Here is a 17303-nt window from a genome sequence, read left to right as displayed (position 1 = left end):
GAATGGGGTAAGGAATGATAACACAGGGGCATTTTACCCTCCCCAGCTCTTAGTAACTCAAGAACAGCTTTCCCCAGCCTGAGGCCCCCAGTGGTAGCGGAACCACAATTCCCAGCATGCCCTTACAGTCTGCAAATCAGCAGATCTCTGGCTGCTGAAAACTACAACTCCCAGCATGCTTTTATAATCTGTGGCTACATCAGTGATCCCAATTGTGTGACTCTCCAGCTGCTCCAAAACTACTACTGCAAAACTCTCAGTAATTATACAGCTACAATACATACTATAATACATAATATACATACTATAATATATACTGTACATACTATAATACATAATATACATACTATAATATATACCGTACACACTATAATACATAATATACATACTATAATATATACTGTACATACTATAATATATACCGTACACACTATAATACATAATATACATACTATAATATATACTGTACATACTATAATACATAATATACATACTATAATATATACTGTACATACTATAACATACTATAATATATACCGTACACACTATAATACATAATATACATACTATAATATATACTGTACATACTATAATACATAATATACATACTATAATATATACTGTACATACTATAATACATAATATACATACTATAATATATACCGTACACTATAATACATAATATACATACTATAACATACTATAATATATACCGTACACACTATAATACATAATATACATACTATAACATACTATAATATATACTGTACACACTATAATACATAATATACATACTATAACATACTATAACATATACTGTACATACTATAACATACTATAACATATACTGTAAATACTATAATACATAATATACATACTATAACATACTATAACATATACTGTACATACTATAATACATAATATACATACTATAATATATACTGTACATACTATAATACATAATATACATACTATAATATATACTGTACATACTATAACATACTATAATATATACCGTACACACTATAATACATAATATACATACTATAATATATACCGTACACACTATAATACATAATATACATACTATAACATACTATAATATATACTGTACACACTATAGTACATAATATACATACTATAACATACTATAACATATACTGTACATACTATAACATACTATAACATATACTGTAAATACTATAATACATAATATACATACTATAACATACTATAACATATACTGTACATACTATAATACATAATATACATACTATAATATATACTGTACATACTATAACATACTATAATATATACTGTACATACTATAATACATAATATACATACTATAATATATACTGTACATACTATAACATACTATAATATATACCGTACACACTATAATACATAATATACATACTATAACATACTATAATATATACTGTACACACTATAATACATAATATACATACTATAATACACACTATAATATATACTGTACATACTATAACATATACTGTACACACTATAATACATACTATAATATATACGATACATACTATAATACTTATTTTACACACTATAATATATACTGTACACACTATAATACATAATATACATACTATAATATTTATTTTACACACTATAATATATACTGTACATACTGTAATACATAATATACATACTATAATACATACTATAATATTTATTTTACACACTATAATATATACTGTACATACTGTAATACATACTATAATATATACGATGCACACTATAATACATACTATAATATTTACTTTACATACTATAATACATACAATAAATACTATAATATATACAATACGATGCACACTATAATACATACTTTACATATTTTAATCTATACTGTATATACTATAATATATACTATAATGCATACATGTGTTATACAGTACATACTATAGAAGTAACTTCTTGGCTGCAGTGTGTCCCCTGCTTGGAGTATAATTTAGCAGGTGTGAGGACCTATACTTGGGCCTCCTGTCCCAGAAGGTTTAGGATTGGGTGGCGTTAAGCAGCATCTTAAAGGGGCCTTACTTGTCTTTGGTGCACGCCCCCTTTTTTTACATGTGTATGCACACTCATCCATAACATAACAGTTCTCCACCATAACATGTCCATAGGCCCAAGGCTCATAGACCAAACATGGACTCCTGGCCCATGTGAACGTGACAAAAACAGGAAGTGTTCCTCAGCAAAACCTATAGATCTGTCAGCGACTGTTGTATTCTCTAGAAACATCAAGTAAGCAGGTTGTGCCCCCCTACAGGAGCTGACGGCAGCTCGGGGTCCGCAGAATGGGAAAACAGTCACGATTCAGGGGGGATTTTTAGACTTTGATAAATTCATGCAGTGAAAGCCCAGGATACTAGAGGAGGGGGTCTCCACCGTAAGAAAATCAGCTTCATTTTCTTAAAAAGTCTATCAGTCTATCCAGCTCTAGAGGAAAGTATCTGTGACTCTCCAGCTATTGCAGACCTGCAACTCCCATCGTGCATTGAGGGTTGTAGTCTTGCCATGGAGAGCCACATGTTGGGGATCACTACTATGGGGGGGGGGGGGGGGTTACATTTAATATTTAAGGCCCCAAAGCATTAGAGTGACAACCCCCCCACTAGTACTCTCTCACCTGGAATAGTACTAGAGGCATGGCAGCAGAACCTGAGGGGCCCAATAGGCTCCAACCACATGATTAGATGAGAAACGTCAGGGCCCACCCCAGCGCTACATATATTATTATGGCGGCATCAGCCGGAGCTATTGGGGCACTTGAGATGCCAGGGATGGGAACTACTACCCCCAGCAAGGCAGGAGCGGATACAAAAGAGAAGCATAAGTATAGCACTGCCGCTTTACCAGGTCGCTCTTCCTTATTGCAGCCATTTTTAACTCTAGAACTTCTCTCAGGATTTGTAGATTCTGCTGAAACTAAATGAGGAAGTGAAAGCAGAATATATACAAATTGTGTCATGTTTTATCAGATAGGGATGTATAGTGATGTAAGAATGGACCAGCCCTTTAAGGAACCAATCCAGTCTATTTCAGATCCTACTACCACCCTCAGCATCCTTCTTTTTTTCCCATCACCAATGTCCGGTGTATAAATTGCATGAAGTGTTCCCAGGATCGTTGTCACTCCTCTTGAAGCGTTTTACTCAGTGTGGAGGGCAGGAGAAGACGGCCACATACAGGGTCAGTAATATCACATTTCTACAAATGCAACAAAAATTGGACAATAAAAAAAAAAAAGTGGCCAATAGGTGGCGCTGTAGCTGTGCAAATCATATTGCAAATCTTCAATATGTCCCTCTTGTACTTTACCCCATGTTTAATCACTACATCATGACGGTGATCCGATCTGTCAAGAAACCCCATAACCAGCAGTCACACGGGGTGAGAGAGGAAAATAATGGCTGATCACCTGTCCATCTGTGAATTAATACAGATAAAATACTGCTACAGCGCCACCTATCAGCCACTTCTTGAACAATATTTTTAAATTTAAAGGGTTACTCCGACACATTGTTTTTCTTTCAAATCAACTGGTGTTAAAATGTTATACAGCTTTTTAATTTTTCTATTTAAAAATCTCCAGTCCTCCAGTACTTATCAGCTGCTGTATGTCATGCAGGAAGTGGTGTATTCTCTCCAGTCTGACACACTTCTCTCTCTGCCACCTCTGTCCAGGGCAGCAGCAAATCCCCATAGAAAACCTCTCCTGCTCTGGACAGTTCCTGACATGGACAGAGGTGGCAGCAGAGAGCACAGTGTGGACAGCACAGACTGGAACCACTTCCTGCAGGACATACAGCAGCTGATAAGTACTGGAAGACTGGAGATTTTTAAATAGAAGTAAATTACAAATCTGTATAACTTTCTGACACCAGTTGATTTGAAAAAGAAAAAAATGCGCTGAGTACCAATTATTATTCAATAAGTGGCTGATAGGTGGCGCTGTAGTAGTAACAGTATTTTATCTGTATTGATTCACAGATGAACCCCTTTAATTTGATACATTTATATTTAATAAACCGATGCCCCCCCAGAACCCTCCGAGTTGGGGGAAGTTTAATTTTGATAACGATAAGATACATGTTGTTGGACTAGAATAGGCCCCCTATCGGAGCCATCACACCCCACCATGCTTGGATAGCAGTATACGGTGTCTGTGGCCCAGTGACTATGGAATATATATGTAGTGATCAGCATATACACACACCGCTAGTCCCTGTGCACACTGGATGCACATTTCACAATCCGTGCTGATGTTTCACCATGTTTCTAAATCAGGAGCGGACAGATCCCTGGCGCTGTGCGTGATTCATGTCAGCCTCGTGTCATGTACATTACATTCTGTATCAGACGCGGGTGCAGCGTATTCTCAGTGTTCTCTGAAGTCATCGGTCTCAGTAAACACTGAAAACCAGACAAGTTGTCACCTCCGAGATCCCGGGATCAGGCTGTAATGCCAGAGTGTGCTAGCTAACCAGGAATGGATACTGGATGAGTAACACATCACTGATGTTTTGTAGGAGAATACCATGGTCACAGTAAGGATTATCCAGGATTAGAACAACATATCTGATTTCTCCTATTAACAGCGCCACACTTGTCCTCAGTTTGTGTGCGGTATTGCAGCTCAGTTCTATTTAAGTGAATGGGACTGAGTTGTAATACCATACACAACCTGAAGACAAGTGTGTCGCTGTTATGACGGCATTTGTCACTATCACTCTGGCACCATGTACTGTACTGTGTACCCTACACAGTATCATATGTCCTATATCCAGTGGGACAGTCCCGCTATATCTGAATGGTGCCCCTATGTCCCAGTTCCTACTGAAACATTCCTCCTCGGCACTGTTAGGTATATACTTACTTCTATACACTGGCGGAACTACCGCCGTAGCAGCCGTAGCGGCTGCTACGGGGCCCCTGGCATCCGGGGGCCCGAGGCCTTGGTCCCCGAAGCTGACCGCCTGCAGCACCCGGTGGCCGAGCGGGCCTCCCGGGTGTTAAGTGTTCTAATTGACAGCGTGAGAAGCCAGTGTTGTGCTTGCGATCACAAGAGTGTCGGCCCCCGCCGGATGAGCAGCTCCCTGGTCGAGTCCCACGCAGCGTCATCACTAAGCTCAGTGTGCGCCGCCGCGGCTGGGACTTCCGGGTACAGAGAGCATGTTTTTTCTTTTTTATCAGAGGGGAACAGTGGGGGCTATATGGGGGAAGGAGAACAACACTGGGGGCTATATGGGGGAGGACAATAACAGTGGGGGCTATATGGGGGAAGGAGAACAACAGTGGGGGCTATATGGGGGAAGGACAATAACAGTGGGGACTATATGGGGCAGGACAACAACAGTGGGGGCTATATGGGGGAAGGAGAACAACAGTGGGGGCTATATGGGGGAAGGACAACAACAGTGGGGGCTATATGGGGGAGGACAACAACAGTGGGGGCTATATGGGGGAAGGACAATAACAGTGGGGGCTATATGGGGGAAGGAGAACAACAGTGGGGGCTATATGGGGGAAGGACAATAACAGTGGGGGCTATATGGGGGAAGGACAATAACAGTGGGGACTATATGGGGGAAGGAGAACAACAGTGGGGGCTATATGGGGGAAGGACAATAACAGTGGGGGCTATATGGGGGAAGGAGAACAACAGTGGGGGCTATATGGGGGAAGGACAACAACAGTGGGGGCTATATGGGGGAAGGACAACAATACTAGGGGCTATATGGGGGAGGACAACAACAGTGGGGGCTATATGGGGGAAGGACAATAACAGTGGGGGCTATATGGGGGAAGGACAACAGTGAGGACTATATGGGGGAAGGACAACAACACTGGGGGCTATATGGGGGAGGAACAACAACAACACTAGGGGTTTTATGGGGGAGGAACAACAACACTGGGGGCTATATGGGGGAGGAACAACACGGGGCTATACGGGTCTGGGGATGCAGAAGACTGGGGGCTGCCTGTAGGAGGATGCACAAGACTGGGGGCTGCCTGTAGGGGGATGCACAAGACTGGGGGCTGCCTGTAGGGGGGTGCACAAGACGGGGGGCTGCCTGTAGGGGGGTGCACAAGACTGGGGGCTGCCTGTAGGGGGGTGCACAAGACTGGCGGCTGCCTGTAGGAGGATGCACAAGACGGGGGGCTGCCTGTAGGGGGGTGCACAAGACTGGGGGCTGCCTATAGGAAGATGCACAAGACTGGGGGTTGCCTATAGGGGGATGGACAACACTGGGGGCTGCCTATAGAGGATTCACAAAACTCTGGGCTACCTATAGGGGGTGCACAACACTGGGATATCTATATGGGGGATGGACAACACTGGGGGATACCTATAGGATGATGCACACACAGAGGTAGCCATATACTATCAGGCAGGGATAGTGAACCTTGGTTTTCCAGCTATTGCAAAACTACAGGTTTAGCTTTGACTGTCCACACATGATGGGAGTTGTAGTTTTGCAACAGCTGGAGAGCCAAGGTTCCCTACCCCTGGTATAGGGGATGCACAGAGGTTGTCATCTACTATAAAGGGACACAGAGAGGGAGGCTCCCTACTATAGGAGATGCAGAAAAGACCATCTATATGGAGGACTGAACAAGGGACCATCTATAAGGTGTCTACACAGAGCGGGGCATATTAGGGATATATATATACACACACACACACATACACTACAAAGAGTCAGGGTTACCCACTAAATCAGGGCTTAAAGGGGCCAGTGCAGTTAGTAGAGAAATGAGGATGGTGACAGAGTGAGGAGCCTAATATGTTTCTCTGGCAGATTCTGTGGATTCGTGGCTCGGAGAAGTTCTCATAACGGCCCAGGGCAGATGGAGAAGATGATGAAAAGGGGAACTCCGATCAGAGAAGACGTCCCCTGTGAGTCACCTGATGTTACTGCACTGTAATTTGTATGGTGTACAGATTCTGTGTAGAGCTGGGTGTGTTGATGACATAGTGGTCGGTCAGAGGAGGGGGGCCCCAATCAAAAGTTTGCTATGGGGCCCAGTCATTTCTAGTTACGCCCCTGCTTCTATAGGTACATATGTCATGGACAGACGCATACAGCACTGCTTCCTGATTGGAGACAGAGATCACATGACTTGCTGCTGCACCAATCTACTGACAGCCTGAAGGGGGAGGCCGGTCATGTGATCTCGGAAACAGTCTCTCCCTCCAATCAGGAGGCAGTGCTGTGTGTGGATACGCCCCCGCGGTCCGGTAGGTCTTGGGTTTGTATTAAAGTTGTGGATAGCTCTGTTCTGACTCATAAAGGGGGGGCCCTTAGTGTGAGGCCCACCCTTATAATGTCCACATGGAGACATACAGACATGACATAGATGATGGGGTCCTGACCACACACCTCTTTACAGTTTAGTTTACGTACAGTTTACGTAGATACAAAACGCTGTTCCCGAGATATGAAGGGGATTACACCGTCAGCCTGTTACATCCCCCTTGACTATATAATCACACCCATCACCTCATTCCCCTTCTTATACGAATGAAGTTCACGCCCACCTGACTATTAACTGGACTGTTAGTTTATATTTTCTCTATCTCAGGAATGGAAGGTCGGTTTAGGAAAGTGTAAGAAGCTATGTGATCAGGGCACCCTAAGCGTGTTTATTGTAGTAACATCTAATTTTGGGGGGTTTGACTACAGGTCCTCTTTAAAGGACAACTCCGACCAAAACGTATTTTTTAATATGTTATTACTTATTAATTAATATGTTTTCACAAACCGTGACATCACAAATCAGTTGTAATTCCTATATAGTGCTCCCCCTGCTGGACACTCCATAGGAATTACAACTGATTCGTGGCGTCACAGTTTTTGAGAGGATTTGAAGACTCCCTGATCTACTAAATTGAGGGAAATAGCCTTTATGTGCATTTCCCAATGAATGTACATAATTGGTGACAAGGAACTTGTCTAACTTTCCATAAGTAATAACATTAAAAAATACTTTTGGCCGAACTTCTCCTTTAAGTAAATCCCTGCAATCCCTTTAAGCCCGAGCCTATGACGCATGTCCACCAGTAAGAGACATCTCTGTCGTTTGTGTTTCATCCTCAGTGTAATTGAGGAGCCGTCTGGAGGTGATGGCGCTCAGGATGTTCCTCCCGCGTATCCATTTTCCAGAGTGCATCCATCACGCTGACAGTCATCATTTAGCCTAATGCAGTGTACGCAGGAAGCCGCAGATTACTCTGCACAATGTGACAGCCGAGGCTGCGGCCTTACAATTACATAGAATGCAGGATTAACCTCTTAGCTTCCAGGTCTCCCACCCGTCTATGTATTATAGCGCAGCATCCGCCATCACCCTATGTGACAGATCTACGGCCCCATTCACATCCGACAAGTGCGATAACCGCAAAAGCTCAGCAATGGACAGAGCACAATCATTAGTATATATTTAGTTCACTGACTTCTATGCAGGTACGCCACGGTATATGTTGGCATACTTATTTCTAAATGAGAATGTCATCCATCATGAAATAGGACCTTATTTTATATTATTTGTTTTTCTATTCTAGTAAATATGAACCTCAGAACAAACAACACAACCTAATTGTTCACGACTACGAATACCGAGGTTTCGGGATGGGCCACCTCTAGCCCTGCAGACACCCTAAAGGGCTATTCCAATATCAGGTAAAAAAAAAAAAAAAAAGGCTGAGAAAGCATATAGCATCATTTACCTGTTTGACCCAGTTCTGATGTGTTGTCTCTGTGGAGAGTGAGGAATCAAGGAGACAACACAACATTGAAGATGAAAACTACACAACTTCCTGTCGGGGATGTGGCAAGCAAATAGAAGCTGAAGCCAGTACTATTAGAGATAATAGCACATTAGTAAAGGCCCTATTCCACGGCCCGACTCTGAGGAGCAAACAAGCGCTATCAACGCTCATTTGCTCCTTGTTCCCCGCTCGCTGGCGCCGCTATTCCATATGGCAGCAGCAAGCGGGTGAGTGCGGGAGGGGTCGCGGGGAGATGCCCGGGTGATCGCTAGATCGTCTGGACAGCCCATAGCATGCAGCAGCGGTCTGCTGCCACGGCTCCTATTTCACGGACCGGCGGAAGCAGATCGTTGCTGTATGAGTCGTTTGTCTTTCAACATGTTTAAAGGACAAACCACACGATTGTTGCCTTCTATTCCACGGCACGATTATTGGCCGTAATCGTTCCTTGGAATAGGGTCTTACGTTATATGTATTCAAGTGACCCTATAGGACTAAGGGCCCTATTACACAGGACGATTATCGTGCGAAAAATCGTTATATCGTTCGAATTTTAACGATAATCATTCTGTGTAATTACAGGCAATGATCGAAAAATCCTTCGTATGACGATCATTGATTTAGATCGGAACCTAAAATTATCGTTAATCGTTCGCTGTAATCCCACTTTCGTTTGCTCAATTTCCACATTTTTCACTAATCATTCAGTGTAATTGCATATTGTTCATTGTTTTGCTGGGATCAGATGGAATAAACGATCATAGTAACGATCGCAATAACGATTGTAACTATCTTTCTGTGTAATATGGTGAGCGTTTTCAAATTAACAAGCTGGTTTGCGAACCTTTATTGTTAGTCCACAATCGTTAAAAATCCAGGACCCCAACACTGGGTAAGGAGGAGGGCTGCATCGGCAATAGGAAGGGGGGTGGCGATAGAATCTGGAAAATGTCTAAAATTTAACATTTACATAAAAATAAATATAAAAATGTAGAAAAGGTTCCAGCATTTGCCAGTAAAGAAAGTCGTCAATAATCTGCCTCTAAGATGGAAAGTCTGGGTAAGCTGGAAGCACATGTCGTTTCATGACTCACTTCTACATTCTTGCTGTGTTTATTTTTGTCCAAGCCGTGTAATTATCGGCCGTGTCCACCAACCCGCGCAAAGGGAACAGCGAGATGTTATTCTGGCGGGGGATTTTGCATAACAAAAAATATATATATATTATTCCACTATAGGCCCATACACTATTCCGGGACAGATTGGTGATGCAAATTATTTCCCCAACAAAGTAAAGCAAAACCCTTAAAACCAGAGTTCCTAAAGTGCCAGTCTACTCATACCGGACAGCCACAGGCAGCGCTCGCTGGGAGCTGTAGTAAAGAGGTGCAGGGCTGGATTAAGGTTGGCAGAGGCCCCGGGTGAATGATTTCAGCCACATTCAGGAGAAGCAGGTGAAGAAGCTCGGATCTCCTGTGTGGCAGAGCGGCGCACATCTTCTCCTGCGGGCCACGCAATGTTGCCATTTCATAGCGCGCCGCCTGCAGGAGAAGACCGCTCCTTCAGGGACCTGGATGTGGGGCGCCGGAGCATCACCAATCCCCCCCACCGGACCAGTAACCCCCATTCGTACCCCTCACCGATTGGGCTCCGCTGGAGGTTGCTGTAGATTCACCAGCCTTAACCCGGAACCCTGCTTCAGGGTTCAGGCCCCCCAGTGGTGGAGGCCCCAGGTGCCCTCCCTTTAATCCAGCCCTGAAGAGGAGCAATAAAATTTACAGAACTACAGGTGGGGGTGGTTAACTACTTGCTAAGGGCTTCTACTGAATTGGGGGGTTAACTACCTATGGGGGGGCTTTTTTTTTCGGGAGGGGGGTTTGACTAACTTACTGGGGCTAAAAGTAAACTTGCACACGGTGCCATCTACCCTGAGGCAGGCCCTGTATCTCATCATGAGGGTACGAAAAAACAAAACACTGGACATTAGGATAAAATGTTATCTTTTATTTAAAATAAAATGCATTTATACATAGTCATGATATAGCATGTCTGAACACAATACTTTACTACGTAGATGGCTGAGGTGTCTCATGCAGCGCTTTGCATTGAACAACAGCAAAATAACACTCTTGGGAAGAAAAGAAAAAAAAAAAGGAGATGCCCAGAGGTCAGATGTCTGGAGCGTCATGAGGAACATCTATGGGTAAAATCTGCAATTGCCAAAACTTTTCCATGAAAAGGAGAATGTCTGGTTTAGAAAACAGGTCTGCTTTCTTAAGGAACAGCGCCACTCCTGTCCACAGGATGTGTCTGGTACTGCACTTTAGCACCATTACAGTGAATGACACAGTATCGCAGGTAACCCGAGAACAGGAGTGGCGCTGTTTTTGGAAGGAAGCAGACATGTTTTTGTAAACTAGACAACCCCTTTAACAATGGGAAAAAACACCTGAAAAGTTTAGTACTGACAATATTAATAAAGTTTTTAGCAACATTATATGAGTCATGGGACATAGAGTAAAACTACAGAGCGCTCCATAGACTTGTGTGTTGTGCAGCCCTATGAGCCGTGTTAAAACAGACAAAGACCACAGCAACCGGTAACAAAAAAAAAAAAAAAAAATCAAGAATGGTTGCTAAGGGCCGCCCGGCCTATGTTTGAACAATACGGCTCCATAGGATTAGTGTTAAATCATCAAAGAATACAAAAACTTTAGCACCGAAGCAATCACTTGCGTTTCTCAACCTGCTGCTGCAAAACTACAATTCAGGGCATGATGGGAGTTGTAGTTCTCCAACAGCTGGAAAGTCACAGGAAGAGAAACCATGGCTTATATAGTCTCATCTGTAACCAAAAAAAAAAGAAATTGGAAAAAAATTCCTGTTTCTGATTATATATATATATATTACACAAAACCTTTGACCCTTGACCCCCCCCTAATTTTACTTCAGTGATAAACCAGAACATTAGTTTGCAGTGAAATATATTTAATACTAAAGAAAAATATATATAACCCCAATAAGGAATACATTCTTAGATGCAGATTACTAGAACTAAAGCAGAAAAAACAAAAAAACACAAAAAGTGATAACAAAAAAATAAACACTGTACAATTTTATAAAATTTGTGTTTTTACATAAGTTACACAAAAAAAAGAAACAAAAATAACATATACTTCATTCGACCTTTTACTTCATATAGTCATGATGAAACGTTGCATATCTGAGCGCGGACGCTGGTGAACACTACATCTGTCGTTTAATACTATATGGTGTATAGAGCTAAAGAAAAAAACGTAACTGGTCGCTATGTACCAACACAGGACAAGGAGAGACGTGGCGGCAGCGTCCATTCAGCCCGTGCTACTCCAACTGCTTTGTTGGATGAACCTGAACGTTTGTGGGCCCCCCTAAGCTAGGGCCAGAGATTGGCTGCTGGCTCTTGGGGACCCCCCTATTATATTAGTATTTTCTATACAAGGCCACAGTGTTCTTAGAAGAAGAAAAAAAAAAATTATCAGAATTGACCTAATATGTTGAAAAATTAGAAAAAAAAAAAAAAAAAAAAAAAATAAAAGTTTATTCGAAAGAGTTGAACTTTTTGGGGAACCCACATATAAAACACATGCGTGGAGCTGATTATCGCCTCACAGTCTGAGCCCTTGATAGTCGTCTAGTAAATGGCTTTAGATTCTCGCCTTTTCTTCTGTCCTATATGGAAATACAAGAAAATTCTCGATTTCCACAATGTTTTTTTTTTTTTTTTCATTGCTACATGTGGTAGTACGGAAGTGCTTTGGTTAGTGCCCGCAGCTTGTTAAATACAGAACTGTCGGAGGGTGGATACATTTCAAGCTTATGGTTTTTTTTCTCTCCTAAGCAGCATACGTAGAGTAAAAAAAAAAAAAAAAAATACAAATAAAAATAGGGAAACAAATTTTCAAAAAAAAGCTCTGATCTTCTGGAGGAGCGCGGTGCGGTGGTCTCACACCCAGCCGCTTGTGAGTTTGAAGAACATCTCTTCGTCGAGACTTTCGTTCTGGTCCTTGGCCCGCGTGGACAGGAAGATGTATCCCCCGATAAATTCATGAACTACTTTACAATCCACTTCTGTGCATATGAAGGAGAGCCGCATCTCGTCTGCAAACTCCACCGTTACCTACGGGGGAGGAACAGGAGGCGACCATTACTGACTGTCCACAAGCAACCCCCTACTCAGGCCTCTGGGGTAGTCAGAAGACCCTGACACAGACACTACCCATTCCAGTCTAGAAGTAGGTTTCACCACAGCGCCTTACATTCAGGTGAACAGGACTTAGGGCTGCAGTACCACACACAACCACAACCAAATGTATGGCGCTGTAGCTTTAGTGGGCGGCCAGCATTCTATCCCATTCAGTCAGATATAGACACCCCATAGTGAGGATGTCATCAATATTATGGACCCTTTACCTCACATTAAAGGAGTTGTTCACCAAATTTTTGGTGCCAGAGATTTGTAATTTACTTCTTTTAAAAGAATCTCAAGTTTTCCTGTACTTATCAGCTGCTGGATGTCCTGCAGGAAGTGGTATATTCTTTCCAGTCTGACACAGCGCTCTCTGCTGCCACCTCTGTCCATGTCAGGAACTGTCTAGAACAATTACAAATCCTCATAGAAAAACTTTCCACAGTACACCACTTCCTGCAGGACATACAGCAGCTGATAAGTAGTGGAAGACTTGAGATTTTTTTAATAGAAGTAAATTACAAATCTCTGGCATCAGTTGATTTGATAGCAGTTTTTATTGAATGAACTCCCCCTTTAAGCCCCATATACAATACGGTCTTCTCACCATCTTGATTTCCCAGTTGACGTTCCACTGCTTCATGTTACTAAACCGCCACGTTTTTATGGCATCTCCAGTGTTGGCGTCCATCCTGATCAGCCGGTTGTAGGCGATGCCGATCAGCTCCTCCTTCTTCCCACCCTGGAACCTGTACAAGACACGAACATACATCAGCATCTAAAGTGTGGGGGCTACATCTCCCACAATGCAAGACAACACAACCAGTCATCCCTTACCCCTACCTGGCAAGAAAATGGGTGATGCCAAACTCCGGTAAGGACTGCCATGCCTGAATAAACCGCATCTTGGCTTCTATTAGACTCATCTGAGCCACGTTCTGGTGCGCCTCCAGGATACGGGCTGTAATCTGAAGGAGAAGTAAAAGGCCCATTATACCACAGACAACTCCCATCATCCACTTACATGGGTCACTGTATAGATTTCTGATAGACTGTAGGGTGAAGTGTCGCCATGTTTGTTTGCGGTCAGTGAATGTGCATGTACACTTGTACACAGGCCTGTCCGGTCTATAGATGAGCACTCCCAGCATAACCACCCCTTTATAACCCTGACTATAGCGCAATATGGCAATGTCCCAAAAACGGACTCTCCAGCCGATGCAGAATAACCATAGTCCATCATGCTATGCTGGGAGTTGTAGTTATGCAAAACTACACTCGGCAACTTTGCATCTACTTTTACAAAAGGTAGTTACAGCACTACAACTCTCAGCATGTCATGACAGATGAACACCAGTGGCAGAGGTTCTCTGGCTGTTGCAAAACTAGCACCCGCATATTGGTAGTGGTAGTATTACAATACCTGCAGAGCTAGAGGTCAGAGATCACTGGTCTTAGACAATGCTCTATGAGACCACAGTTGTCCGTGCATGCTGGGAATTGTAGTTTTGCAGCACCTGGAGAGCTACAGGTCAGAGATCACTGGTCTTAGACAATGCAACATAAGCCGTTGCCCAAATCTCACTGCTTACAGTGTGTATAGTCGCAGAGCATTGACAATCACAACCGTATCTAAGCACTGTGTTTTATATAGGAAGCTACGGAGACTGAAGTGGGCTATGTTCCTGCTCTGGATACATGTATATATGACTGGGAACCTATACATTGCCCTATTACAGACAATACTCTCCATACGAATTAGATAAACATTGGCTGAACCCACTCATTTTGGAAGGGCAGCCATTTTTACGGCAAAGAAGGATCATGACTAAGGGGGCTTAACCTGCCTGAAACACGTTGGAGAAGTGACCATGCACTTATCATTGCTGCGATTTTTAGGCTATTCCACATCTGTTTGCACCTGCAGAGTGCTCATTGTCTACACGGTGCTGTATTCTCTAGCTGGGTCTGAGCAGGTCTGACGGTCGCACCATAGTGGGGAGTGGAATCAGACACGCGGCCACCTTCACAACGTACAGCAGTGAAGGATACTGCAGAACTGGGGTGGGGAACCTCCAGCTCCACAGACGTGGTGGGTGGAGCTCAGAATGGCGGACAGGCACTCGGATACCAGCGAATACAGCGCACAGGGGAATTGAGCACAACGTACGTTGCGGACCAAGCGGGAATGTAGTTTATTGTTGATAATGAAAAGCGTCAATGGCCTGAAACCCCCTCCATACTGCACTGGAATTGATCGCATGGTGGGGGTTGTAATCCATGTGGTATCGCAGTGACCATTCTAACCCACAGAACTAAGTGAACATAGATGAACCAAGCACTAACTGCACTTGCACAGTGTGTTATGCCATCATTTTGTTTGGCCCATATAGGATTCTATAACTATCCACATTGTCCACGGCGGGGGAAAAAAAAAAAAAAAAAAATTCCCCATCTGTGGTGTAGAAAGTATGAGCCTTAGTGACCACAACTCCCAGCATTCCAGAGGCTGCATGACTTGGATTCCCGCTATGGCTCAGCGGCCTCCGCCTTCTCCCTGACTGCGGTCCGTTGATTCCTACATGACTGATCTGACATTCCTATCACATAGATGGATCATTACATTCTTCATTTTACTAGCGGATGACAAGCATTCCAGCATGGGGCGGCCACACGTAACCAATCCTACCATCCAGGGGCAGGCCGGAAGTCCTACAACCAGTCCAGTACTCAGCCCATACCACCATAGAATGAAATGGCATCATACCGCTACATACGTGTACAGGGTCCTAGTAATCCCCCCTGTTATTTCAGAAACCAAAAAAGGGAAAAAGACAGATCTGATACCCAGCAAGTAATGGAATTGGGGGCCTATCTTTTAGGCTGTGTCATGAACATGACCGCCATATTGGATCAAGGGGTTTTCGAACGGCCAGGTGGTCGTGTGGCATATGAAATAGGATTCCAATTGTCTCACTAATCATTGCCGCAATCAGATCTGCGATATCTCTTGTGGTCGAAAAGTGGCAAATACTATAAAAAGTACTACAACCCCCATGATGGATGAGGCAGGAGTTGTAGATCATTCCTGTAAGCAGTCCGTGCTGTAAAGGAGTCAGTGGGTTTACATGGAGTCACAGTGTCTGACTGGGGTATCTGGGGCCCACCAATGAAGAACCAGCGAGAAACATGTCAGTCAGATACATCGCTTTGGGTATCATACCTTAATGAACTGGCGCCATGGTCCTTTATTTAAACACGCTTCCAGCGCCGGTCTTTTCAGGAGCACTGGTCCCCGAAACCCCCTATCCTTTGCGACGCGGCTCCATTGATTCTAATGAAGCCATGTCACAAAGGGGAGGGGAGATCGTCACACCGGGGGCGGGAGGCTTGCCCCCCCCCCAGTGCTAAGGGGCCGATGCTTCCAAAAAGACCGGTGCAGAGCATGGGAATCAGGCGGCCACTGGCATCCCTGCGTCGGCATTTATCCATTAAGGTATAATACCCATAGTGGTACATTCGCTTTAACCTCTCCAGCTGTTACAGCACTACAACTCCCAGCATACCCCAACAGCCTATGGATGAAGAGCCGAAGGTTGGGGAACACCGTCAAAAAGTCTGGCATGTAAAAAAACAACTTACAGTATATAAATCTGCAAGACTGCTGAAATATAAGAAAACCAAAGGAAATTTCAGTTTCCCTTAAAAGCCTTGCATGTTATGTGACCGACCCTCTTAGATAATATAGAACTTGTGCAACCTTAAGTTGGCATAATGTATCTTAAAAAGTAAAAAAAAAAAAAAAAAAAAAAAAAAAAAAAAACACAACAAAAATAACACACAGCATGATAAATAAAGAAAAGACTCCTTATGCCTGGGACTTACCAAGTCTCTTACATAGCCTGGCTGCGGGCGGCAATGCCGAGAAATGGAAAATAAGGAAGGAATGGAGGGATAGGGAAGGAGACGGAGATAAAACAAAAGAGTAAATACAGATATGAGCCAAATAAGCAAAAAATAAAAGGAAGATCTGCAAAACAAAAATAAGAGTGGAAGCAAAAAAAGCAAAGTAAACAAGTGTTATGAAAGGAAGTGAGCATTGGTGGAGGATGCGGGCACAACCATTACGTTCAATAGGAAAGAACCTTCACCGTGTTAATATTCAGACAAGAAAGTATTAGTGATTATTGTTGAGCGACGTTGCCAAATTGTTCGGGTTCGGTAACGTTGGCTGAACCGGAACGCTCTGCATTTCACTTC

The 17303-nt window shown here is 43.2% G+C and overlaps 2 protein-coding genes across 8 annotated transcripts in view; one reads left to right on the top strand and one right to left on the bottom strand.

Moving 5' to 3' along the window:
- The window catches only part of STYX (serine/threonine/tyrosine interacting protein), a 71556-nt gene that overhangs the window by 37484 nt on the left and 16769 nt on the right, over positions 1-17303 (top strand). Inside the window, exons 11-12 of one of the 3 annotated variants that reach the window (XR_011359463.1) lie at positions 1-7; positions 8609-8726. The exon at positions 1-7 is cut by the window's left edge and continues 87 nt beyond it. Coding sequence is in view for 2 of the 3 variants with exons in the window: in XM_069949375.1 (XP_069805476.1) it covers positions 1-7; positions 8609-8643 (42 nt within the window). In the remaining variant the exon portion in view is untranslated. Of the gene's footprint in view, positions 8-3020; positions 3050-8608; positions 8826-17303 lie in introns of those variants that run through there. The other 2 variants (XM_069949375.1, XM_069949376.1) reach the window with 2 other exon arrangements.
- FERMT2 (FERM domain containing kindlin 2) overlaps positions 10805-17303 on the bottom strand; it is a 53307-nt gene continuing 46808 nt past the window's right edge. For 3 of the 5 annotated variants that reach the window (XM_069949370.1, XM_069949373.1, XM_069949371.1), the window contains 4 exons: positions 16929-16949; positions 13887-14011; positions 13651-13792; positions 10805-12974 (listed from right to left, as the gene is read on the bottom strand). In XM_069949370.1, the coding sequence (XP_069805471.1) occupies positions 12801-12974; positions 13651-13792; positions 13887-14011; positions 16929-16949 (462 nt within the window). In that variant the 3' untranslated portion in view covers positions 10805-12800. The remainder of the gene's footprint in view (positions 12975-13650; positions 13793-13886; positions 14012-16928; positions 16950-17303) is intronic. The other 2 variants (XM_069949372.1, XM_069949374.1) reach the window with 1 other exon arrangement.

This window comes from Dendropsophus ebraccatus, chromosome 13 (genome assembly GCF_027789765.1).
Source record: "Dendropsophus ebraccatus isolate aDenEbr1 chromosome 13, aDenEbr1.pat, whole genome shotgun sequence".
Classification (NCBI taxonomy): domain Eukaryota; kingdom Metazoa; phylum Chordata; class Amphibia; order Anura; family Hylidae; genus Dendropsophus; species Dendropsophus ebraccatus.
This window is presented reverse-complemented; position numbering and strand designations above follow the sequence as displayed.